Source organism: Vanellus vanellus, assembly GCF_965231255.1.
Source record: "Vanellus vanellus genome assembly, chromosome: 4".
NCBI classification, from domain to species: Eukaryota; Metazoa; Chordata; class Aves; order Charadriiformes; family Charadriidae; genus Vanellus; species Vanellus vanellus.
In genome coordinates, this window is record NC_138909.1 from 13,550,714 (window position 1) to 13,578,558 (window position 27,845).

Below are 27,845 nucleotides of genomic sequence, written 5' to 3' on the forward strand. Positions count from 1 at the left end.
AACTAATACTAATTTCTAAGAATCTTCAAATCATAAGAATCCTCACCTTAAAAATCAGTTGGCCAACTTGTAATTTCACTTTTGTTCCAAATTCAGAACATCAGCTAACTCCTCACAGATAGTATTTCTCCTTAAAAAAGGGAATCAAGGAAGTCTGGGAAGGTTAAAAGGTTAGAGAATTAAAATAGGAGGTTAAAGGAGCAACACGTTCCCCATTTTCCTTCAAATCTCAGGAACTTGCATGCTGTCAGGCCCACTGAAGTGGCATACCAAGAGTTATTATCTAGACCTACAAATACTAGCTCAAACTCAGTCCTTTCGTACTCTTCTTTTGCGCACTGATTTCACTGCACTGTCTCCAGAACCTGTGCTTTCATCAGCTTCTTTCATCTGAAAAAGATAAAAAATAATTCAGCATTAAAATTTTAAACCAGTTTTAATTTAATTATTGAAGCTGGCATGTTACTTTACTCCTTCTCCTGATTCCCCCCAATCATATTATCGCTAAATGCAACGGTTAAGTGATAGGACTTTTTTTCCCACAATACTAATGTAACGATAAATAAAGTGGGTAGACAACTTCTCCTTTCTATATTCAGAAGAAAGAGAACAGTACATCTAAACTGATGTCAGAAATTTGGTTTTGCCCATAACTCACTGTCTTAAAAGTGGTGACTTCTAAAGAATTCAGCAACTTCCTTAAAGTGCATCTTATGCTAATTCCACTTCTTAAGCAAGAAGCATGTAAAACATTCTAACTGCCACCTTTGGAGAGCTACAAATAGAACAGACTGTTCTTAAATCAGAGGTGGTGTTCTCAAGTTTAAAAGCTATTAGCTTAGGGGCACATGCGGAGCCCTTCCAACATGAACTCCATTTCTCAGACAATGCATTACTTCCTCACTTTCAGCATCACCTAATGGCAAGAACCTCATTCAGAAGGAACAGCTCACAGAACGCGGCACAACCTGAGTGAGAACATGGTGTGCATGCCATCTCCCAAGTAGGTCACTAGCTAACTCACGACAGAAACTTGTACACCCTGGAAATACCCAGAGAAGAACAAGCCATAACCTCACTGTGATACTGTGTAATGGCATACACACATTCAGATATTGTTATTACATTCACAGAGTCATATACATCTTAATAGGGTTCAACAGATACTGCATTTCTAGGTAAATGTATGAGGAAAAAAAAAATTCTTACAGGAAGAAGAGGAAGTACTGAATAAGGGGTAATTAATGAAGAATTTCAGAGCTGTAACAACGCAGCCTCATGCAAGGCACAGTTTCCTAGAGGAGTTTTATATGACAATGAGTTAACACTACATTAAACAACTCCCCTAATCTGGGAAGGGACTCATTTAGGGAGTGACAAGCACAAGAGAACCAACGGGAATACTGTGGGTGGATCTAAAGTGTTTCAGACATACCAGAGTTTCTAAATGAAAGGATAACGAGTAGTTGATGAGCAAGAAAAGCACACACAAATTCCATTCTACAATGTTATTTTCTGAAAAACATTTTATAGATTATCTGGTGACTGGATTAATCTGCACAAGAAAAATGAAACTGCAGGTACTGAATTCAAAACCAGTATGGTCATTTTGCTTTAAACCTTATTTTGGAATAAAAAAAAAAGATAACTGAAATCTTAAGGTTTTTCTAGGTCTTACTGAAAAGCTATTCAGTTAGAAGCACATGTTCCATCAATTAAGTAGCACAATGAAAAAAGATTGACATCTACTGCACCATCCAAATTTTCAAGACTTGCAATTCATTTAATAACCTGTTAAAAACTATACTCCTGAAAAAAACATTTCATGTTTAGAGACCTGTATGATAATTTGTAAACTATACCTGTATTTTACAACAAAAATTACCTCCTAGCCAAATTACATAGGAAGAGACATGTTTCACAAACCTATACTGAGTTTGACACCTTAAATGCTCTAATAAAACACATCCTCACTTCGTGATTTGTTTTATGGCTCAACTGAAGAAAAATTCTTGTTGTAGGTAACCGGGGTTAGTTAGAAGTGTGATGTTGGACAAGGGCAAGGAGAAAATAGGGGAAAAAACCCAATCTTACCTCATCTTCTGAACCAGATTTATTGGACTTATCACCTTCTCCTTGACTTTCATCTGCAACTTCATTTTCTTCTTCATCATCAATATCTTCACCACCTTCACCCTCATCTTCTGTAAAAGAAACTAATTTTACTTTGTAAACAGAGCTATATTAAAAATGTACTAGTAAGGTAAAGAAGCCAATTTCAGTCTCAGGATGAGCTGCTTGTTTACAGTAACCCATAAAACCAAAAAATCTCTGTGAGAGAGTAAAATACTTATGAATTAGTAGAAGTTGAGCACTGTTGGATTTAATAACCAATTTTAAGTTTCAGCCTAGCTTCTTTTCACAAAAGCACATACTCTCTTCAAACTTCAAAAAGTTCAAAAGCGACTGACTAAAATGACAACCTTAAGTCGGTTTCCTTTAGGGAAGTCCATAAATCCAAGTATTATATTAGTTTTGAAATCAGAGTCCAAAATAGGGCAACTCAGGTATCCCAAATCTACTATCCAAGTCACAATTTAGTCAAAGTACAATATTGCACTTATCAGTGATCCATCATGGGGGACGCCTACATGCTAAGGGAACTCCCCTTTTCAACAGGGAATTATTCTGGCATACTGTTTTGGTTGAGGGATAAGCAGCTCAGTGCTTACCCCTTTCTCATGCATTATCGCAACGAAGAAACTAGTCAGAAAACCATTGTACTCCCCTTGGCTCACTTGAAGTATGTCCAGCTTCCACTACCCTAGGATAAAACTATTAACAAAAATCAGTAAGCTTTCTATGAGACCTGGTGTCAGACCTTTGACCTGTCCGGGACTGGAGAGGAAAAAAGTAGAAAGAGAAGAGAGAAATAAAAAAAATAAAATACCTTTGAACTGTCCAGAATTCCCTGGACAAACTATAGGCTAAGCAACACAAAGGCGGTTTCTACTTTCTTACTGAAGCTACATCACCGCACTAAAGAGCGGTGCGTGCACCAAGTATTGTGAATTCTAGGCTGCGCTCTGATCAGCGCATAGGTTGCCCTTCTAGGGTAACCAACTCTCTATATTCTGCATATTTTATGAAGGAGGCCAGGCACCCAGCTGTTTAGATTTCCACTCTGGGCTTCAGTATTTACAAACTGGCACTCCCATGCCTGCATTTTAGGTCATGGTTCAGCTGGGATAGAGTTGACTTTCCCATCAGCAGCTGGTATAGTGCTATGTTTTGTATTTGGGATAAGAATGGTGTTGATAGCGCACTGGTGTTTTCAGTTGTTGCTAAGCTCTCAAGGCCTTTTCTGCTCCTCACACCACCTCATCAGTGAGCAGGATGGGAGCGAACAAGAATTTGGCAGGAGACGCAGCCGGGACAGCTGTCCCCAACTGACCTAAGGGATATTCCATACCATATGGCATCATGATCAGTATATGAAGCTATGGGAAGAAGGAGGAAGGGGGCAGATGTTCAGAGTTATGGTGTTTGGTCTTCCCAAGTAACCATTATGCATGATGGTGCCCTGCTTTCCTGGAGATGGCCAAACACCTGACTGCTGATGGGAAGCAGTAAATGAATTCCTTGCTTTGTCTTCCTTGCGTGTGCCGCTTTTGCTTTACTTTAATAAACTGTCTTTACTTCAACCCACGAGTTTTTCCCACTTTTACTCTTTTGATTCTCTCCCCCATCCCACCAGGGACAGGGACTGAGCGAGCAGCTGCGTGGTCCTAGTTGCCCGCTGGGGTTAAACCACAACAGCTCCTTATGAGAGCTAAACCTCAGCAACCACAGCATTAGTCCAAGAAAAGTTACTAGGGCTTGGCAAGTCTCTTTCTTTACTTCAAACTGAGGTCCTGAAGTGAGAATTTCTAGAAATTGAGTATGCTTGGCAATACTTAATATCAAGAAATCATATCTAAATCTCATAGAAAGGATCTAAGATGGCATTCTACAACTGCGGCTGCCAGCGGCTCAGTTAAAAGCCATAATGAAGCAGTGCTCAATTCTATCCTTGTCAGGTCATGCCTACATGTTATAAGCACTATTTCAGTGTTAAAAAAAACAAACAAACAAACCAAACCCCAACAAAAAGCCAACACCTACCCCCAACCCCCAATTCTTACTGTTTCAGCTTGGTGAAACTGAAACAAAAGTAACCATATAAATTCATATGGCAGTCACATATAAGATGTGACTCTCCTGAGTCTTGCTGACAAAAATCTAGAAAACCCAAATTTATTAAAATATTTGAGACTTCTGTAGGAGTACCAAAACACTTCGCCTGCAGTATAGCTATAAATTGAGCCAAACAGTTCGTAATAATTAGTGAAGTTCAAAGAAATTCGTTTTCCCACCTGAAAATATACCTGATAAATGTCTACAATAATATCTCTACTATTGTTATCAAAAGGAGAAATATGACCAAAAAAATGGAAACCATAGTTTAAGATAGACGTAGACAAAAATTTCTGTTCTAAAAACAAGCCATTAACAGAAGAGCTCAGCAAAGCTCTTCTAATGAAGAGATTAGAAATTTTAAATTATTCAAATCCCAAAAGTAAAAATTTTAATAGAGAGGAAAAAACAAAACAAACCAAAAATCTTCAGACATCAGAAGTAGTAAAGGCCAGAGCTGAAAAACTATGTTATTTAAAATTATTAATTTTAATTTAGGCTAATATAAATTTAAGCATTATTTCATATAAATAAATTTATAGCTTCACAAACAAGGTTCTGACTGTGCCCCTGAAATTCCATTTCTTGGCAACATTCTTTTACTTCCTGGAATATTTTCTTGAGGGCAAGGAAAGCAAGGAGACAAAGCAGATGAGTGGACAAGTCAAGAACACATCATCATTTACCAACTCCACAAAAAGTAACACAGAACAAAATCAAACACTAAATCCCATGGACAATGCCCTCCAAGCAGCACTCTTCCAGCAACTCATTCTCACTGGAGCCAAAGAAATCTACAAGTGTTTCTGAAATTTGCTATTGCACCACACTTTTTCTTTTCCTCTTTCTTTTTTTAACTGCCCCATGATAAAATGTGGATCTCAAAGTCATTCAGTATTCCACAGCTCAAACCCCGTTACCTTCAACTCCAGAAAACAAAGAAGCAGAAAATGACTAGAAAGGAATTGTAAAAATTATTAAGATCCAAAGAGACTATTAGAAAATATTTATGACTACAGATACCACACTGAGAAATCTCAGAGCAAATTCACATCTGTATCTGATGAAAACTGACATCCACCAGCTTGATGTTCTACCACCGACAAAGAAACAGAGGGTAAAACACAGAAAGGAGAGACCATTTTCAAGTCGTGGCCTAAATTACTTCCTTTTCCCAGTACCTGAAAGAGCAGCCTCCCTTCCCATCTTCTTTGTATCCTTTATAAGCTCTATTTTTGTCTCCTCCATTTCTCTTATCTCTATAGCAAAAAGAATCAGCAGAGGGAGGCAGAAGACAACTTCCCTAACACTTTCAGATACAAAGATGCAAAAGAATGATAAGAAGAAACAGGGAAGATTTCAACCTGCAAGTGTAAGAGGTGGCAGGAAGCTAAGGAAAGCCAAACAATTCTTAAAGAGAGAAAAACCAGGAAGTCATAGGACAGCAAAGTGTAATCCTTCCCTCTGAAGCCTAGAATTTACTTGAAAACCTTGGAACAGTGCAGAGACAGACAAAACCCAAAGTTTCAGTCAGTAATACAAACTAATGTCAGTGCTAAGAAAAAAAAACAAAAAGCACCCCATGAATGTCTGCTAGGTTTCTAACTCTCCATGCCAGTCACTTTTCACTTTCTTTGTTCCTACTGAGGACGAGTGAAGTAAGAGGCAGAATCTTGCCAAAGTCCGAGGCTAAGGATTTTCTTGTGGAAGTCAAGATAATGCACTGTAAGTTAGGTGATTTGCTTTTTATTCATTACCATAGACTAAGGGAAATGCTAACAGAACATGACAGCCATAGTTGAATAGTACCAGTTATCTTTGATACAGTAACACAAGATGATTTTGTCCTTGGATGCCAAAGTAGAGCTCAACCTACTAAATCATTGATTCCTCCCTCGGGGCAGCAGGACAGCCCTGTGCAGGTATGCAACGCTTTGCTAGAAAGCGACACAAAAGCAGCAGCAGGCTTCAGCATTTTGTCAAGTCTACCGTATTTTCAGGCTTTAACAAGAGTTACTAAAATCAGTGACCAACAGAATAGTTCAAGGTACAACCCTCCCACAGAGGAGTAAGCAGAAAGACTTAAAGCTGGTTTAAAGATACATTTTAAAGACGACAACCTGATTTTAATCACTTTAGGTAGATATATCTGAACCATTCAAATGTGTTCAATACATGAAGCCTTTAGAAGGCAGAAAATATGCATCACTGTCTACAAGCATAAAAAGGACTGTTGGAAGCACATTAATTTCTTGAAAGTGAAACATGAAAGTGAAAAATAGCGAGGAGAGTCTTACTTTCTGCTTGTATTCATCAAAGAGCTATTAGCCATGGAATGCCACGTGCTGGAGGTTGTCAAAGAGAAAAAGATGACTCAGAGCAAGGCAGGTTTTGCATATTCTAAGATAACTGGTTGTAATTATTGGCAATGTAATCCATGAACTAGTCCTATTTATGTCTTTATATTTAATCAAACTGCAAGCTGGCTTGCTCATCTTACCATCTTCAGCAGTATCTTCATTTTCTTTTTCTTCTTCTAATTCTATTTCATCATCTTCTAACTCCTCTCTCTCTTGTTTTAGTTCTCCCTTCGTAATTGGCTTAGATATATCAGGTTTTTTGAAGTCAATATCTTCGTCTGTTTTCTGCAACAAATTAAAAATCAATTTACATTTAAACTCAAATTAAGAATTAAACACAACAGCCACTGTAAGCTAAGTAATATCAATCACGCAATAAAAGTGCCTATTGTTGCACAGATGCTAAGAGTTTTCAAATAAAGCATTAAGAATAAAACCAAATAAAAGTATAGGAAATTTCTCTAACCTTCGCTGGCCAGCAGAACAACACACCTAGACCAACAGGGAGAGCTAACGTCAAGACGTAAAGAACCCAGAGCCATGGGTGATCTTCTGCAGCAGTCACCAGTTGACTAAACATACCGGGCTGTATTAAAAACAATTAAAAAAAAAAAAAAGATTTTGCATTTACATCCTTATCAACATATCATTAAGTTTAAAAAGTGTACTGTATATATTTTAAGCTTTGTGTTGCCCAAAGAAACCCCTTCTTTACCTTTACTTTTTAATGATTAAAACAACATTGGATTTCAATACTAGCAGAGTAAAAACTTGACAGACTGCAGGGGCTAAGTAAGAAGGAACAAGCCTGGTACTCCAAACATACTAGACTGGCCAATACTCAATTCTGTAAAGTAACATCTGGAGTCTTGGCAGCCTCACATTTTACAACCCTTCTGTTGAGATTTAGTCTGGGCACTAAACAAATGACAGATGTTTACTTCAACCCTCTCCCCTCCCAGAAGGGGAAGGTAGAGAGGATAAGGCAGAGACTTATGGGTTTAAGAAAAAAAAAAAACAACACACCACCAACCTAAGCCAACTTTAATGAAATAGTAACAAAAAAAAAAAAAGATAATACTATTAATAAGAAAAAAAATGAAGTGTATGCAAATTATACAAAACCAATATCGAGCTCCCAGGATGACAATCACGTCACCAGCCAGCACAAGGACTGGACTCAGCAGCAGATGGGAACCGAATTCAAGAACTGCATTCGGGAACACAGGGGTCAGGATCAAAGGAATAGAGAGAGTTCTCCTCGGACTCCGGCCATTGAAGAAAAAAGGCTGACCCTTTGATCCCTCAGCTTTTACACTGAGCATGATGCAGATGGGATGGAATACCCTGCTAGTCAAGTTTGGGTTCGCTCGTCCTGTCCACTTCTTCCCGCAGGTGCAACCCCTTTACACTCTTCCACTTCTGACCTTCCAACTTGGCAAATAACAAAGTTAGCTGGCCTTGGTTGTTACAGTAACAAGTATAAGAGCCTCTCTGCATATCATTCCTTAGTATTAACTATAAACATCAGACCTTATCACTGCCAGAAGCAGACATTGTCTGAAAAACATACCGCTGATTTCAGAGAGTACGGTCAGTTAGAAGAGACTTAACTGAACAGTAAAATTACTGAAAAGAAAATTGGTTTTGTTCTACGTCAAACCAGGACACCTTCTCAGCTACTACATTTTTTCCCCATGCTGTGCTAGCTCAGCTGAAAGCTCCTCAGAGCTCCTCAAGAACCTCAGAGCAACAGCCAACCTCCTGAAAAGCAGTGTTTTGCTCCATCTGTACTACCATGTTCTCTTCTTTGACAGGCAATTATTCAGGGAGTAAATTGTCTTTCTAGCCCAGTTCTGACTTACACAGTAGAGGTATGTAGGCAACTGGCTCACCCAGTCAGACCTCTGGAAACGGTACATCAGCAACTAAGGTGAGAATTTTCAGGGGAACAGTGCAGTGAGGGGACTCAAGGGAATATTTGCTATTGTGTGTACAGGTACAGATGCAGGTCCAAACAAACCCAAGCATTTCAGAAAAGGGCAAGGTTGTAGAAGGTGGCGGCTTTCCTAATTGCATGGGGAGACATGCTGTTGCTACTTGCTCATCCTGGGACAAACAGCAGCTGTCAGGAACTGGCCGAATTTGCCACCAACCCATCGTTTCTTTCCCACAACTGCAGGCCTGCACTTGCCACACAAAAGCAAATATAGGACTATTAGAAAGAAACTGTCCTCAGTAAAGGCAGCCACTAGAGGGGCTCACAATCCCGTACGTCAGGGCAAGTTCATCCTACAGCATAGGAAACAGAACTAGAAAAAACCGTGGCAGCTGGCCAAGTGCAGTATACAAACAAAATGTGGATGCACAGGTAGAAACAGAAGAACAGGTGCAGCTCCGTAAACATGCGTGCACTATTTTCAGAGCTGCATAACATATGTCTAAGCAGCCAAAGGCCTAAAATTATTAAACAGGAAAAACACATGACTGCTTATCCTTTCCTTGTGGGAGGGAAACATCTAAAGAACATATATAATGGACTTAGCCCCAAGCAAAAAGAAAAGAAAAAAAAAAAAAAGGTGGTCTTTGAGTGTAAGTAACTCGGCTTCCATTTCCTGACAGGTACTGAATTTCTATTATCACTGTGAACAGCAGACGACTAACTATAATGAAGCCAATTTCTCACTAGGTGTTTAAGTAAAATGTTGTACCCTTTTAATTTCAAGAGGTTATTGATCTGGGAAAGGTAAAACTAGAACTACGAGAAAAAGCCTATCATAGTTACTCAGCAAGATTATTTATTGCAGACAAATTAATATTCTGTCAGCACTGACAGCAAATTCTTTCAGCAGCACATCTTCCTCACTACTTTTGGCTATCGAGAACATAGTAAAGTTTGTACCTCATTAGCACTTGCCACTAGTTTCTTCAAGCCCCAGCCATCTGCTGCCCAACGATCTGCTACTTCTTTTTCTGAACATATAATGAAGTTATCGAAGTAGATATCAGATGTCATAGACCAGAGCTCTAAACCAATCGCACTGACAGTGGTCATCTTGAACGGGTGAAGATCTTCAAAATAGTCTGGGTTTGGTATTTTCCGAGGGCTCCAGATTCCCTTTTAAGGAAAAAAAGGGAATCACATTACCTACACCTCACTAAAAAACAAACTGTGAAACAAATTTTAAAATAATTAGAACTTCCCGACTATTTTAAGTGCATTATTTAAAGACAAGCAGTAGGGTTTAACCTATATAAAACCAGATCTGGAAATAGCCTATAGGATTTTGCCAGATGGGTCTCAGTTTTTTGGCTTAGGGCAGACCTCTTAAAATTATTTCTGTTGTCCATACAGGGTTACAATAACAACTGACTGTACAAAGTATCCCTGTTCTTCCTGGTACTGGTGATTCCAAGCACAGTCTTTGTAAACTTCCTAGACTTAGTATAGGAAACAAATTTCCTAATACTGCAGGAAAATAAGACATTGGTATTACTTCTTCCGCTAGTCTCTCCTTATATAAATATTCAGTTTTGGCTTTTGTTCATCAATATAGCATTTACATTTTTGTAAGGGCACTGGTCAATATTTTGTGGCCAGTGCTGGAATCTTCTGAGATAAGCATCTATTGTCTGGTGGCCTAAGACTGCAGGGGAACTGGATCCTGTGATCCGCATGGTCCCTTCCACTGTGTGTGTGTCTATATGTATGTAGAAAAAATTGTTCATTTAAAAGACCCACACTTAAAACCCCAACAAAAAAGAAATATTTCATCAAATGATAACATAATTCAGAATACAATTCTACAGGGCGTATTAAATAAGTACAAGTGCAAATTGTTGCAAAAGCAACTTTTAACAGAGAAATTGTTTTAATACAGGAAGCCTTTCTATTTTCCAGTATACTTAAAGAAAAAAAAAAAAAAAGGCAAATTAAATACAAAAAAGCTCAAAGTGTTTAGTGAGGGTACTCAGACTCATTCTAAGATATAAATATACTGTAAAAAAGCCTAAATAAATATACTACTGTGACTTGCCCACTCTGTTGAACTCTGTACCTTTTAACATCTACAATATTACTATTACCTGATAGTTAGGATTATCTATCATAGGTGCTTTCCACTTTCCTTTATATTTTGGGTTATTCTTCATGGGACGCATCCAGTGTCCACAACCTGGTGCAGTCTCACACTTGGGATTAGGGATCTGAGGGGCTTCCCACTCCCCATCCATTTCCTCATCCCTACAGAAAAAGAAAGTTACAAATAACTGATCTGAGATTAGACCAGTCTGAACACTATCGGTCAGTCTGAAGTTACCGTCCATGCACGTTTTGCTGTAACAACCTCACAGTTTTGAGCTGCTCACAAAACTTCACCCAAAAGTATACACACTTTTTTTTTTTTTTAAGGAGTGCTACAGATGTTCATAACAACCACAGCATGACTGAATGCAATTATACTCCTGCATCTGCAGACAGCTTGAAACACCTCTCCACAAGATGCTCAAGAGATCCCTTTAAGACTATTATATGATGATTTCAAGTTATGGACTTAAACTGTTTCATGGTTTAACATTGTAGCAAATTCTTTCAAAGGGGTCCTTCACGTTCTGTTGTGGTGTTGTTTTTTTTTTGTTTGTTTGTTTTGGTTTTTTTTAATACCTTCAGAAAACAAAAGGCAATTGACATGTTCATGTTTTTCTAAAAGCAACCCCCCAAAAACAACTAGTATTTTGGCTGTACCTTACACGTTCCAACTTACTACCTCAAAAGACAATGAGATTTGGATTGACTTCTGATCCACAACTCCTAATTTGCTCCAGAGAACAGGCCAGCTTATCTACCAGACACGTTAACAACCTGCGCTTATTGACAGAGTTCTTACCAGTCCTTTGGTTTTTTTGCATCAGGGTCTGGAACGTACTGCGGTTCATCATCAAGCCATCCCTCAGGCTTAACAGCATCAGGATCTTCTATTTTAGAAGGCTCATCTTCATCCCTTCAATCACAGACTTATGTTAGAAAATACAGCAGCCTGACATAGAACCAGTGTTTTGCTCAGAAGACTGTAACTGCCACGAAAGGAATGGTTTTCAAAGGTACAACACAATTAGACATGCTAATCATGAGAATCAGACATTCTATTAGCTGTTTATAAATATCTGAATTATATTTACATTGTTTCAAAGTACTACTTAGCCCAGAAATTGCTGCCATCAACTGGCAAGTGTCAGTCAGGTCTTACCATTAAGTTTTTCCCTCCTCTTCCTGAGCTGCCACATGAACAGTAGTTCACACAGAAGGAAGCAGAAATCATTGAATATAAATTAACACTATATGGTGGGAAAAAAAAACCAAACACCAAAACCCTTCTTCCTAATCTTTCAGGTTAATCTTAGTTATTGATTGCAATCACAGAAGGTACAAATCAGCAACAAGCACAATTATTTCTTTCCTAGAAGATGACCAGATCCTTGAACCCACCTCAATTAGGTTTACAAACTTTCGTGCCTTTAGTAGCGAAACACATTGGAAAGTGAAACATAGTGAAACAAATAGTGAAACTATTGTCATTAGCAAAAAACCAAAATAAAACCAGTCAAATCTTTCAAATGAATAACCTGCATGTAAAAGGTATCATACAGATACAGATGTTCTCCTTACCAGTCATCTGGTTTAACAGCATTTGGATCAGGTATTTTTGGTCTCTCATCCCAATCATCAGGCTTCTTCTCACTAGGATCCTCTATTTCTTTGGGAGGGTTTACTGGAGGAACCATGTCCTCAAGAAGACTTCCTTTACTGACAACCGATTGGTCAATTAACATTTCAAATGTATCATCTGGTTTCAGCACTAAATTCAAGAAATTTGTGTTAAAGAAATAAAGGAAACATTAATTTTACAAATATCTTTAACCGAAATCTATGTAATAAGCACAGACTTAGACAAATAACAGCAAACAGGATCCTCACGAGCAGAGCAGGAGACAGACTCCCCACCCAGGTACTGGATCTGGACACAAAACATTGAAGTTGCTACTGTGGGGATGTATGACCCATATCAGCCCCCCAAAAATGAAACCTCTAGCAAATTCAATTGCTGAAACACATCCAAGCACTTTCTAAGATTCCTCCCCCCGCGCCCCCCCAAAACCTGCCACTTGGCCAGAATTCTGCTTTATTTAGTTGAAAATACAGATAATGAAAGACAAACCTCCGCCCCAAATGGCATCTCTGCTACCAAGTTACAATTTCACACCGGAAGGCACAGAAACACAAGAGCTGTGTCAGTAACACAGCTGAAAGATCAAAGCAATATTTTCTCTGATTCAAATCTGACAGCCTTTTCCCTCAAATACTAGACCGCGACTACAGAAAGTTATCTTCAAATGTTTAAGTATTTTAGCAAGCGTGAGTAACTGAGAAGCCAGGGTCACAGAACAGAGCAGTGTCAGACTCGGTGACAGACGTTGTATCCAGATCCATTTCTAATAACCAGTGAGCACATCTGTAAGCGCTTAATGAGTATATCCAAAAGCCCATTCAACACAACAAAGATTATTAAATTCAAAGTAAATACTATGACAGCTTTATAAAAGTGGGTGAGAAAAACCAGACTAAGTCTTACCCTGACAGTTTGATAATACCTAATGAAGCTCTTGCAACCTAAGTTTTCAACAGTGTTAAAATATCCATAAATGCCAAAATTAAACACCTGTATCACTTTAGATACAATACAAATAACTGATTTTTAAACTCGTCAGCCACATAATGCATTAGAATCACACAGCTCTATGGAGTCTATTAGAACAATTATAAATAGAATAAATGCAATACAAGTTTAAGTATCTTTAATCATAATTTCTAATGAACAGATCAAATACAGGAACACATGCATTCCTTTATCACAAGAACAGCATTTTGTTTCACTTATTCCTACTATCTAAAAGTGAAAGTTTGCTATGGCACACTACTGTAATTTCCTTTAAAGACCAGTAAGTTTGCCCATAGCACAGCTGTCGAATGCGCCTTCCATTATTATTCAATGGAAGTTCAAAAGTGCAGTCAATTTTGCTGGATTTGCAGCATGCCACAGATTAGCCCGTTCTTCTCTGATTATTTATTCTTCCCCAGAAATTAGAAAAAGGGGGAAAAAGAACTAAGAAACTAAACTTTCATCTCTGCTACTATTCACTGGTATGGAAAGAGATGTCACATGAATTAAAAGCAGCCCATATTCATTTATCTTCAGAGAGTGCGGTAACATCTGTTCACACACACTGCTGCAGATGCAGATGTTAGTGAGAACTCAACACGTGGAGGAAAGTTGTGTGCGGCATGCTGCAGATTTAACTGAATTCCTGTGAACTCTGACACCTTCCTAGAATATCGGACTATTGTAGGGTTTTTAATGTCTTTCTTAACAAAAGAAAGTTTTATCATAAGTACCGAAAGTATTAGTGAATTCTCCATGCTAAAGGCTGGCCAGGGCTGATATGTTTTTTCCTGTAATTGAATATTAAACAGCAGCATTTCAAAGCCACTTACATCCTGCAATTAAGCTCAGTAATTAAATCATTTAAGCCCAAATCATTAAGCAACCATCCCTCGGATTTAACAGACTATTACAAACAAAAAAAGCAAACTCCAATACAAAGCTTCAGTGGACAGAAACACATTTTTAATCTCTCCTTTCTAATTTAAACTTATAAGAATTAAACAATACCAAGAGTATATAGATGCGTCTTCTTGTCCAAGTAGAATTTTTTTAGGTCTACATCAGGACGTTTTGCATGTTTTTCATCATATTCTCCAGTTTTAGGATTCTTATGTCTGAAGATAAAGTGTAGTTTGTAATCTTCTCCACATTTATCTGGTCCAAACATAATAGTATAAGGTGTTTTGTCAAAAAAGTATTCCTGTAGAAGCAAGAAAGCTGAGCATGTGTTATACCGTACATTTCATGAAGTCATTTCCAGTACTTCTTTTTCCTTGATGCTGTGGCATACAGCACAGTTACCTTTTTCTAAAAAGGTGTGCTGCAAACTGGTAGGGTAAATCATAAAAGGAATTGAACAGTTCTCTTGAGTTACTCTCCCTCAAAGTATGTTGCAGTAAGCTGTTTAGGAATGTCAATATTTTTCAGCTATTTATATGATTTTTGTATTTGGAATAGGCAGTAACATGCTGCCTTATGTTCTTAAACAATTGCTTAAAGAAAGAAGAATGCTCTATTCCAAGAAGTTTTCTTCTTGAAAGATATATTCTGACATAAATGGATTGTTTGAAATGAGTCTGTATCTTAATTTTTTGAATGCAAAGTAAAACTACAGAAGTGCATGTATTTTAAGTTTGACTGCTTTTAAAGTCTTAGGAAAATGTCTCTGCTAAGAATTAACAGTAATTAACTGACTATTCTAATAGCAGAAACCATATACATATTAATATACAGCACTGAGACATGTCCAATCATAAAGTTAAAAAAACAAGGAAGAGAGAACATTGACTGGTTTAAGTTACCTCATCAACAGTACAGGATGAATTGTGAGCCAGGCCATAAACAGGCAGACTTGGCATTTGCTGTCTTCTGCTTTATCTTCTAGTAGGACAACAGATACTGGAGAATTACAGTTTCATGTGTAATTGAGCTGAATATCTCGGTCTCACACCTTCCTTAAAAGGTTAACCTTTTCAGTTACACATCTTACAGTTTACACATCTTTCCATTATGAAAGATGCCATGCCGCTACTCGCTCTCCTGCGGTCTGTATTTTTAATGCTTATCTATTAGTACTCAAGTTACTTGAGCATAAAACACGCACCGGCATATAAACTTTAGGAAAAAAGAACAGCCCTAGGAAGTTGCACTAAAGCTCGCATTAATACATCTTAGAAATGCTTACAAGCAACTGCTTACATGTGTCGCTATCTCCTACTCTTTCAAAGGTACATATTATCCTTTACATCTCATGAAGAGTCCCACTGTTAAGTGGCTCTTCCTGACCGCTGCTTTGCGGGTCAGGTCAAGCAGTGTCTTGAGCCTGTTCTGACCAATCTCCTCTTCATTTTGCACATACACAGGGCACCACACTTCACTGCTGTGCTCCTCAGTACTTGAAAGTCAAGGGAGCAGCAGCAGGCACAGACACCTCAGTGATAAAAGCACAGATGAAAAATCTTACCCAGAGAGGGAAGGATGAGTTCTGCCCACTTTCCTGTTACAAGTTTGTTTTTTTTTTTTCTAGACTGTTCCCTACTGTTTTTTCCATGAGCTTGCCTTTTTAGCTTACCAAATCTTGGTGAGCAAATGATATAGCCTGACGCATCTCAAACCCAACAAATTCTATAGTAGGTAGTAACTGCAATTGCCTCGCAAAAGTCTGTCACTATACTACTGAATGTGCGCTCAACACCACCGATTAGCCACAGGCTTGTAGCAGTTAGAGTAATCAGCCTTTAAGTGGCCACAGCAACATGCTTCAGGATTGGAAGTAACCTTACCACTTCATGTTTGTACTGCTGAGTCAGTGCAAGTCCCTCCTAGTTCATGATGTAACATTTCTGAATCCACAATGGCCCATTCTAAGACTGTCCAAATGCATAACCCTGTTCTCCAACTGCTGCAAAGGAGCAAAAGCACCAGCTCCCACACAAGCAGCTGCAGCAACTGTTGTACTCATCAGCCATCTCTATCAACACAACATTTGCATTGCACAAGCTCCTAGGCCGCAATTCACTGCCAGTTCTGAACGTAAAAAAAAAAAAAAAAACAACAAAAAAAAAACAGTTGCTAAAATATCCTCCATCACAGGCTAGACAGCTTATATCTACAAGCCAGTGTGGTGGCAGATATATTAAAAGCATAAACAACCAGATCATGTGCCAGAAATGAGACTTGGCTAGAACAGGCAGCATTTCAGATGAGAAATACCCGATTGCGTTGGCATAGTAATAAAGAGTTTTGCAGACAAGTTTGGAAAGGGCAGGCAAGTTCACATCAACATACTGAGAAACAATCTACAAAATGGTCCAACATACTAAGGCACTTATTAATTTTTCACACCTAATCATTCAGACCTTTTCCTGGGAACAGAGACTCTCCAACACTTTCAGTTTCTAAATCTAAGTCACAGCCCTTTCTAAGATACCATGTCGTAAAAAAACAACAAAAAAAAATTCCACGAATTACAAGTTGAGATTCTATGGCTTCTATTATTGCAGAAAGTCAGACTAAACCGATACAGAAGTCCTTTGTCCTGGACATAAGACATCACTCATGCAGAACTAAGAGGAGTATGTTAATCACAACAAACTGTTCACTCTAACCTTCTGAAATACACATTTCGAGATTTATTGTGTTAATATAGATCTTAATAGCTTACCTGAAGCTTTAGACTACCTATAAGTTTCATTAAAAGAAATGGAAATTATAACAAGAATAACGTTATCAAATACTCCACCAGTACAAAATGCACAATTCCAAAGGTTTTGTGTATATGTAATTAATTATATGTGTATTATCTTGCCCAGTCTTCTACTTAAACATTCGGGAAGCTTTTAAGAATTTAGGATGCGTTAGGAATTAATTTCTTATTGACATTTCACAAGAACAATTATGCATTCCTCAAACGAACAACTGATATAAATTGTCAAGTAAGAGGACATACCAGATTCAAGTCGTCACTACTGGAGAGAAGTTTAATATACGCACCACCACAGTCAATACCTTCTTGAAAATTCACTTCGTATCTGGACAAAGAGCAAGTTAAAAAATACATTCCAAGTATCAGACAAATACAAATTACCTTCTAATCTGCAGTTCTAATGATGACTACATTAAGCCTCTGTATTAGTCACTCCTGTCAAAACACTTCTACATGACCAAGAGATTTTAATTTCCACACAAGCTAATGCAGCAGTGATGTAAGTCAAAAAACACCATGGTAGTAATTGCTAGTAGTATCCACTAACACGCAAACATCAAAGTGAAGTAGAAATGGACAAGAGTTCTGGAAAGATTGTGCCATCTTTGAAACTGCCTATATGACAGACTGAATTTAGCCAAAGGAGTTATCTGGATATGTCTGCAAGTACAACAAAGCAAGGCTGATTATCAGAAAGAAGTAGTCATACTGCCATAGCGCTGATCATCACTGATAGCGCTATAATGCGTTCCAGATTCAAGTTGCTTTTATGGAGCTACACAGAATTATTCTGCAAGTGGAAAAACACTGTACTTAAAACTACATATGATTTAGATCTTTAGAGTAAGACTGAAAATTCATTAGCTTTTTCAGCAATCTTGTAAAATACTAGATTTCTGTTCAAAAATATTTCAAAAGATTTTAAATATCACTTCTTAACATTTGTACTACAATCTTACTTGATTACTAGATCATTCATACTTATAGTGTTGATAGCTCTGGATACGATAGGTCAATGCTATATGGAAGTCAGTATTTTCTACAGGGATTCACATTACTGTCCTGACTTAAATATTGGAATAATAATAAATATTAGATTTTATATTTAAGGGATTACTTACTGAACAATCAAAGGTTTATTATCGAAAATAAATGCCTTTGTTAGCATAGCTGATATAGCATGATGCTTTGCCACCGATTTTAACACTAATCCTCTGTCTCCAGGCACTGTGTTTTCTTTCAGCTCTTCTACTTCCCATCTTCCTAAAACACACACACACACAGAGCCTTTGAAACGAACGTATGCTGAAGAAAAGAAATCATAGCCTTGTTAAAAGCAAAGAGTTAACAGCAAATAAAGACTAGTTGCCAAAGTAGGGAAGAAATCTTGACACCTGATGTCAAAGAAGATAAACAATAATCATCCAAGTCACTACTGTAGATGCAAAACATGACTCAAGTCCAACTTACACTTCCCCAAACTAACTGCTCTACAGCACTTAAATACAAAAAAAAGTTATAATAATTCATGGCATGCAAATTAGCTGCTCACATCTTTCTATCAAATAAGTGACAATGTTTTAACCAGCACTTTTCAATAATTAGAAACCACTGGAATTCCAGCTCCACAGTTAGATGATAAAATAATGATCCACCTAACCCAGTGTTCTGGCTCAGTCAGCAAGAAGGAACGAAACCTTAGGGAAAAAGAGTGCAAGTAGTTGTAACAACAAGAAGTGACAAGCTTTTTATTTTTTCTTTCCCCAAGTAGCTGTTTCTACAGCAGTAGAAAACCTCAGTTGCATAACTGTTATAACTAAAAGAAAGAAAATTATGTGTAAAACAGAATTTTCCAACTAAAAAGAAAAAAGACAGCCACAGACTCTAAAGTGGAAGAGAACCCAATCCTTACTGTAACCCACCCTAAACCAATGAAATTGAATAGGAAAACATATACATTTAACAAAAAATCTTTTTACATCACAAAATTTAATTAAGTTTAGTCATATATGCTGCAGGTTTGTGCACTATCCACCGGATTTCTGTTTTATCGCAATATTGTATGAAAGAATCAATACATTTTAGATATGTCATTTTATTCAAGCCTAATGCTTGTATTGCTAATATGGAGACAGTTTCAAAGCTCTGGTTCATATTTAATGAGTTTTATTGTAAAAATCTAATTCAGCTGTAAGAAATTGGCAGATAGTTAGAGAGATGCCTACACTTTGGGTACGCATAGATCTACACAAAAAAGCCCACTCCTGCATTTCACCAAAAAGGTATTAATTCTAGCCAATTAAGATAATGCTATCTTTCAATATTTGAAAGATAGCACACGGGTAAAGTACACATTATTCCTTGCTCTTCTCCGATTTACAAAAATCTACAAGAAAACTTTAATATTGTAGATCTGTATCTTTAGATTGTGGTATCCCACAGTGCCTAGAAGAACGTAAAATATTCCTCCAGACTTTAGATTTGTTCCTACCATTATCACAGAAAAAGCATTAGTCACAAGGCACTGTGTAAGATAGATACCTGCATGGTTCTTCCTTCCCCTCCTGCTTAGATAGAACAAGAATCTTTCGGGTCAAATGGAATCACATGGGAGATGAACCTTCCCCCCGCCCCTCCCGAAGTCTTTACAAGAATTATCAGATTTGATCTTAAGACAAACAAACAAACCTACAGCTTTTAAAGATTATATAATTATAAATTCTCCAAGTTTGGGAAAAACAGAGTTGATTACACATGCAGGCAATACCCAAAGAACAAGATTTCTAAAAAGGCAGTTAAATTTTCTCAGAGATTAGCAGCACAAGACTCACTGATTTATTTTTTTTTTCCCCCAGAAATGAACACGGCACAAAAGACTACTCTTAAAAATTCACTGTAATCTTGAAAAAACCCGTGTCAATGTAAACAAAAGGAAGAAAACATAATGAGTTCTTCAGCATGTGTTTTAGAGAAGATTCATAATCATTCAAGTGAATGTAATCATTCATTCACATTTCATGTGAAATCCAAGCGAAAGAGCTATTTACTTTTATTCAACTGAACTGCGATTTGTGAAAGGTCATTAAGAAAGGGCAGACATGTATGTCAACAACAAATCCCTAGTTTCTTCTAGCCTGCCAAACAGGAGGGAGGAAAATTCCCTCCTCTTCAATAGCGTTCCTTCCTGGAAACTAAGAACAAGCAATAAGGCCAGGCAAAACAAGACGACAAAAAAAAAAAAAATTAAATTGGAAAATAATTCAAAAAAGTCTTTTTCACTTGATTAATGTTGAATTGTCTGGGTGACTTTAGGCAAATATGACTGTTTTGACATTAGAGACAATTTCTACCTAATACGAGGCCAAGTAATCAAGAGACACATCGGTTCTCAGCTTCTCATCTGTATGGATATCTCCTCTGCAACTTCTTTACTTTTACCAGTTATTTCTGGTAACTGCTAAACCTAACACCATCTGTTCTGTACTGTTTTGCACACCGGTTACATTCGCTTACCACTTTCTGTTAACATTAATTGATTTAATTTGACATAAGAGCAGTAGCAAATACTTTTCTTTTGCAGAATAAACATTTTCTATTCTCCCCGCTTTCTCTTGAATGAAATAAATTCAGGTTACAAAATTATTGCCTCAGATCACACATCCGTCAACAATTTAAAATTGCAATTCTAGCCTAGGAACTTATAAGTCAAGTGCAAACCCCAATGATGAAAACCATCAAAACAACTTTTCCATTATTACTTTCCAAATTCTTTTTTAGAATACTGAAGAATAAACTGTACAAGAACCACTGGAGATCCCTACATTCAAGCACAGAAAATCTGAAAAAGTATTTTAAAGAAACTCATCATTCAGTTTAGCTTTTTTGTTTCAGAGGCTAGACTGGGAGATCAATCCATGGGTCAGTAGATTCATCAGCAGATGCAGCAACACGCGGCTTTAGAAACACGTTTAACAACTGAAATTGAAGTGGTAAATCTTTCTGACACAACCGCAGACAAGGTAGTTCTCAAGAAGCACTATTCAATAAGCAATCAACACTGAATATTCAGATGCCAGAGGGTATTCTAGTATCATTCATTGCAAAAGATTATTGGGATGACAAAAAAAAAAAATCTTCACGCTAAGTAACCCAATGAGCAACATTTCACACCTTAGTTTCAGGTTAACAGTCATAATACAAACTAAGAAATTTTTGACCTATGTCATCTAGGTTTTCAAAGTTCAGTTAAGTGGAAGGGGTAGCCATTTCTCAAAGAGCAACAGAACATCAGAAACTATAGAGTGGAAGTAAACATTAAAACTGCTTACCATCATATTTAGCAATGTTATCATCCGTGTCTTCTTTCTTGGTTTTAGACAACACCCACCTAAAACAAGAAGTGCACTAGTCATTTAACTATCTGTGCAAAGCTGTATTATTTAACAACCAGAGGAAAACCAGCTTTTGCTTCTCGGCTGTGAACCTATGACAATGACTTTGACAGTCATGGAACTTTGTGTAGTTCAAAGAACATAAAATAAAAATTAAAATAGGTTAGTCTAATACAGGATTTCAAAATACTCCCTAAAGAATGCAAATGAAAATACAATTACAACCTTAAAGTTATTCAAATATCATAGAATGGTTTAGGTTGGAAAGGACCTTGAAGATCATCGAGTTCCAACCCCCCTGCCATAGGCAGGGACACCTCCCACTAGACCAGGTTGCCCAAGGCCACGTCCAGCCTGGCCTTGAACACCGCCAGGGATGGGGCATCCACAGCTTCTCTGGGCAACCTGTGCCAGTGCCTCACCACCCTCACAGTGAAAAACTTCTTCCTAATGCTTAATCTGAACCTGCCCTCTTCCAGTTTAAAGCCATTCCCCCTCGTCCTATCGCTATGTGCCCGAGTAAAAAGTCCTTCCCCAGCTCTCCTGTAGGCCCCCTTTAGGTACTGGAAGGCCACAATAAGATGTCCCTGGAGCCTTCTCTTCTCCAGGCTGAACAGCCCCAACTCTTTCAGCCTCTCCTCATAGGAGATGTGCTCCAGCCCTCAGATCATCCTCGGGGCTCTCCTCTGGATGCGCTCCAGCGGGTCCATGTCCTTCTTATGTTGGGGACTCCAGAGCTGGATGCAGTACTCCAGGTGGGGTCTCACAAGAGTGGAGTAGAGGGGCAGAATCACCTCCTTTGACCTGCTGGCCACGCTTATTTTGATGCAGCCCAGGATACAGTTGGCCTTCTGGGCTGCGATCACACACTGCTGGCTCATGTTGAGCTTCTCATCAATCAGCACCTATAGGTCCTTCTCCTCAGGGCTGCTCTCCAGCCATTCCCCACCGAGCCTTTATTTGTGCTTGGGATTGCCCCGACCCAGATGTATGACCTTGCATTTGGCCTTGTTGAACTGCATGAGGTTGGCTTGGGCCCACCTGTCCCAGTCCCTCTGGATGGCATCCCTCCCCTCCAGCGTGTCTGCCTCGCCAAACAGCTTGGTATCAGCGGCAAACTTGCTGAGGGTGCACTCGACCCCACTGTCCACGTCGCCGACAAAGATGTTGAACAGTACAGGCCGCAGTACTGACCCCTGAGGAACGCCACTCGTCACTGGTCTCCACTTGGACATCAAGCCGTTGACTGCAACTCTTTGAGTGCGACCTTCCAGCCAGTTCTTTATCCACCAGGTGGCCCACTTGTCGAATCCACATCTCTTCAATTTAGAGACCAGGATATCGTGTGGGACAGTGTCAAACACTTTGCACAAGTCCAAGTAGATGACATCAGTTGGTCTTTCCTTCTCCACTGCTGCTGTAACCCCTTGGTAGAAGGCCACCAAATTTGTCAGGCATGACTTGCCCTTGGTGAAGCCATGCTGGCTGTCACCAATCACCTCCTTGTTTTCTACGTGCCTCAGCAGAGTTTCCAGGAGGATCTGCTCCATGATCTTGCCAGGCACAGAGGTGAGACTGACTGGCCTGTAGTTCCCTGGGTCTTCCTCGTTTCCCTTTTTGAAAATAGGGGTTATATTTCCCCTTTTCCAGTTGGCAGGAACCTCGCCAGACCACCACAACTTCTCAAATATGATGGCTAGTGGCTTAGCGACCTCATCTGCTAGTTCCCTCAGGACATGCGGATTTATCTCATCAGGTCCCATGGACTTGCGCACCTTCAGATTCCTCAGGTGGTCTCGCACTTGATATTCACCTACAGTGGGCAGTTGTCCATTTTCCCAAACCTCTCCTTTGCATTCTGTGTCATGGGCAGCGTGGCTGCAGTCCTCGCCAGTGAAGACTGTGGCAAAAAAGTCATCGAGTACCCCAGCTCTGTCTCTGACCCGGGTAACCAGTTCTCACGTTTCCTTCCAGAAAGGGCCCACAGTTTCCCTAGTCTTTCTTTTCTCGCTGACATACTTAAAGAAGGATTTTTTGTTTGCCTTATGTCCCTGGCCAGATTTAATTCTATCTGGGCTTTAGCTTGTCTAACCCGATCCCTGGCTGCTTGAACAATTCCTCTGCATACCTCCCAGGCTACCTGCCTCTGTTTCCACTCCCTATAGGCCTCCTTTTTCCTTTTGGTCATGTCCAGGAGCTCCTTGTTCATCCATGCAGGCCTCCTGGCTTTTCTGCCTGCCTTCCTCTTTGTAGGGATGCATCGGTCCTGAGCTTGGAGGACATAGTCCTTGAATATTAACCAACTTTCTTGGACCCCCCTTCCCTCCAGCACTTCATCCCATGGCACCATACCAAGCAGATTTTTCAAGAGGCCAAAGTCAGCTCTCCCAAAGTCAAGGGTGGTCAGCCTGCCGCACGCCTTCCTCTATTCTGAATAAACTTCAGTTTTATATACAACCTGAGTTTGGCAGAATGTTAGAATATTACATAAGCATATAATGTCAAAGATACATGGAAAATGGTAAGGGTCAAGTGTAAAACCTTCAATATGATAAAGAAAAGAAAAAAAAAATCACCCAAAGAAACCTTAACACTCTCTGACAGCAACAGTACACGTGGATAGCAGATGACAAAGGGAAGAGGTACAAGTGTCCAAATGACAAATGCAATCATGCACCGAACAAAGCGTATTGCATATAGGGGATCCCAACAGGCCATCAAGCTCCTGATCTCCTTGATACTATATGAACAAGGCAAACTCAGCTTATCAAACTGAGGTTACCAAAAAGATATGCACATACACTACAGACAAAGTGTTCATTTGAGGGAGGAAAAAAAAAAAAAGGACAAAAAGGGCAGTCCACCCTCATCTGGTTGTACAGTGGTTCTATCCTGAGCCATGCACAGGAATATCTTAAGCCAACAGGGTCACTGAACTCTTCATTGTATCAACTACAATACTACATTCTCACAATTAATTCTGTAAAGAACTATTTTCGTTCATTCTGAACAATCCTCTGCATGGAGTATTTCAGGGATGAATACCTTATCTTTTCTGCTTGAATTTCAGCCAGATTTGTTCACTGTTAACAGAGATGCTGGAAGAGCTTCATGGTACAAATGGCAAACTAGATCCTTCATTTACAAGGAGAAAGACCACTGAGGAAATAACATCTCTGCATGTCACACACAAGATTTTTAAGGTCCATTCTCAAAAAAGCAACTCTATTCTGGTGATTTACCTAGTCAATTTCAATTTTTCTAGTACCCTTTTCTCCACTTTTAGGGAAGAAAGGCAACATGCTGCTTACTGTCTCACACATCTTAGTTCCACACTTGTTATTCGTATGTAAATTATATACAGCTAGATCAAAAAGATCCCAAGCATTGTAGCTAAAACTTTGAATATCGGATTTAATAGGAAGACAAACTAATCTTTGATCAGATCTCACAAAGCTAGAAATGGGGATGAATATCATTCAAGCACCCCAGTGACGTTTTTGCATTTGTTAATCAAGGTTTTCAGTTGTGTTTTGTATTTTTTGCTTTTTATTTTTAAACAGCCATTATCACCTCTTTATCATTTTTCCTGTCATCATTGTTACTGCTTTTGTATTGCACTTCTTAATGATATGTCACTTCTAAATGTTAAGACAAGCGATACACTCAAGAGTGGAGCTTGTTAACTTATTTTCCTTCTACATTTGGTCTAAATACGTAACAAAAATAAGAAAACATGAAAGAACATAATGCGAGTAATGACAGACTAATGTTCAGTGGCCTGAAGTTCCCTGTAACTCTACAGAAGAGCACGTTTCAGAAACAATCAGAAAAAGGGAGTAAGATTCAATCTCACAAAAGTTACTGGTGCCTGCCACCATGTTATTTTGTTTACAGTTTAAATTATGCATCCTCAACAGACATACATGTCTTATGATGGTATAACCGCACTCCTACAGTAGTTGGATCTCAGTCCTCTCACAGGAAATAAAAAAAAATTTAAGCAGCTTTAAATTCTACCATAACGAACATATCATATTACATCTCCTTTCACCTCTCTGTCTGGCTTTTCAGGGGAGTTACATTTTGTTCCATCAATTTTAGTAACATATGAAAATACCTTTTTTCATAATCCTTCACAAATCAAGAGATAGCTCTTTTGTTCAACAGCATTTTGTTCAAAATGTACAGGAAAAAATATACCAAGACCTGATTTGTCATTAAAAACCAGACTTAGCTTCATATTTTAAAAGCTTTTCTCAAAGCAAGAAAGTAGCCTAACAACTCATCACACCAGCTCTTACTAAAGAGATCCCTGCTGCATTCACAGATTCTACCTGGATGCACGCTTACTTATCTTGAGCCAGTGACAGTATGCTAACCTGGCTTGATCCAAAAAAGAAAAGTCAGTGATCAGACAGACCACGTTTACATGGTACTCATTTGTTTTCCTTGGTATTCTACATCCTTTATATCTGAGCTAGGAAGAAGAATGAAAACCAAGTTGTTTTCCAACTAAAAGTAAGTCTATTCCAGAAATAGAAAGTAATATATTATATTCACTCTTATTGACAGTGCATTGGTGGCAACTGACTATAGCTCACAATACACAGCTTTTCATTGAGCAACACAAGTCACCCAGTAGCGGTTACACCTTACATCGCCATACTGTTGCAAGAAAACTTACAAGATACAGACAAGACAAAGATTTCTGGCTTAGGAATTGTTGAGATAAACCTGAAGATTTTTCTAAAAATCTCAATGCAGTAAGGTCAAACTACCCGGGAACACTTTAGCAGTCTCATAAATAACTAATTCTTATTGAGTGTGGGAAGCGATACAAGAAATCAATAAAAATCTGCTAAAAAAAAAAAAAAAGGTCTTCCCCAATAGAGGTTTTATCTATAATGCTGAAGGCGCTGCCTTCTTACACATACCTTAAGTGCACATGAAGAGGAAGAAAGAGTTTGCTACTGCAACGTAATGGCCATGCACTTCACCTTGCAGCTAGTTAAACTCAACTGGCTAAATCTTTAAATTATATTATTTTTCTTGACGCCCATAAACCCAGAGTTTATTAAGAACTTCCTTAAAACACAAAAAATAGCAACATATCTGAAGTGTTAACTGTCCAGCTTAACATTACGATGTATTTGGAGCAAGCATTACCAGCCTTCCCAATTCTAGCCCCTGTAAAAATTAATTTTTATAAAGATACTAGCAGAAAAATGAATACAGAATAAGTCCTGCCACGACAAGTTAAACTGCTGAAAGTAAAAGTTTATAATTTTAAGGCATAAACTTACCCAGCCAATACTCCATCAAAGGTTTCTGTAAAATATACTTCCCCAGTTGGCTTTGGAGTCTGGTACACAACCTAGAAGACACGTACAGATACACCCTCTAACACAAATTACAATTTTTCATTTGAAATACACTATCATACCTCCAAGAAGTAGTCCAGACAGACAGATGACAAGATTTTGTTCATTAGAAATATCTAGCAGCATAAACCAGCTCTCCCCACTCCCCCACGCCCATCATTTCTACAATCTGAGCACATCCCTCCAACAGTGAGCAATTTCACATCTGTGAATTTTAAAAACTGCTTCCTGTGTTCAAAGCTCATAACTAAAGTACTGCTACACGTCTTATGTGAAACAAAAACCCAGGAAATGTATTGAACTTGCACCAACTCTCTGCTTCCTCCCTACTTCTTTCTATACATGTTTTCCATTCTTCTGTGTTCCTATCTACTTGGCATGTTACAGTTCCTATCTACTTGGCAGTAAGAAGAAAAAGCTGAAAAAACAATCTATGAGCATTGCCCACCTCTATTATGAAGTACAGCATCACAAACGCAAAAAGATTTTCTGGGAATAAAGACAGCCTCAAAAGGCAGCTGTGACTGATGAAATCAAGAAACTGCTCTAAAGTCAAAATCTCAGTAAGACCAAGATGTTTTCTGCTTTCTTCTCTAGAAATGGCACGTTAGGACTTACAACAAAAGGGTTTGTATGTAGACTGATGCACAGAGTAGCAAAACTTCCGTCATGACTATCCACTACAGGTAGGAGACCTGATTTTACACTTTGGCATAGCAGAATCATTCATAAAGCTTATCCTACATGTCACAGAGCAACTGAAAAACTCACTGGTGGGTTTGACACCCATACAGCTGTCAACTTCCTCTTTTTTTAAATGCATATGTCCACCAATTGCTCTACTAGTTATAACTACTAGCTTTAACTAAAGACTTCTATAATCTTACCTCTAAGGAAGATTTATCTCTGTCAACCTCAGCTTCTTGAGACTGCTTGTCAAAATCTTCCACTTCAACATCTGCATCCAGAGTTTCTTCATTTTCAATTTCTGCAGTCACTGAGTTAATTATCAGGACACCCAAGCACAGCCAGTCCCACTGGAAGTGCAT

At 38.5% G+C, this 27,845-nt stretch overlaps 1 protein-coding gene across 1 annotated transcript; it reads right to left on the bottom strand.

The window, feature by feature from the left end:
• Positions 1–67: 67 nt before the first annotated feature.
• CLGN (calmegin) lies at positions 68–27,845 on the bottom strand (the record flags this gene model as incomplete). Its single annotated transcript, XM_082482225.1, has 15 exons — positions 68–390; positions 2,095–2,204; positions 5,418–5,495; positions 6,737–6,881; positions 7,063–7,182; positions 9,499–9,714; positions 10,683–10,839; positions 11,483–11,596; positions 12,262–12,451; positions 14,324–14,516; positions 17,265–17,346; positions 18,143–18,284; positions 21,350–21,408; positions 26,719–26,789; positions 27,684–27,845. The coding sequence occupies 15 exons, from the start codon at positions 27,843–27,845 to the stop codon at positions 310–312; spliced, it is 1,920 nt and encodes a 639-aa protein (XP_082338351.1). The 3' UTR covers positions 68–309.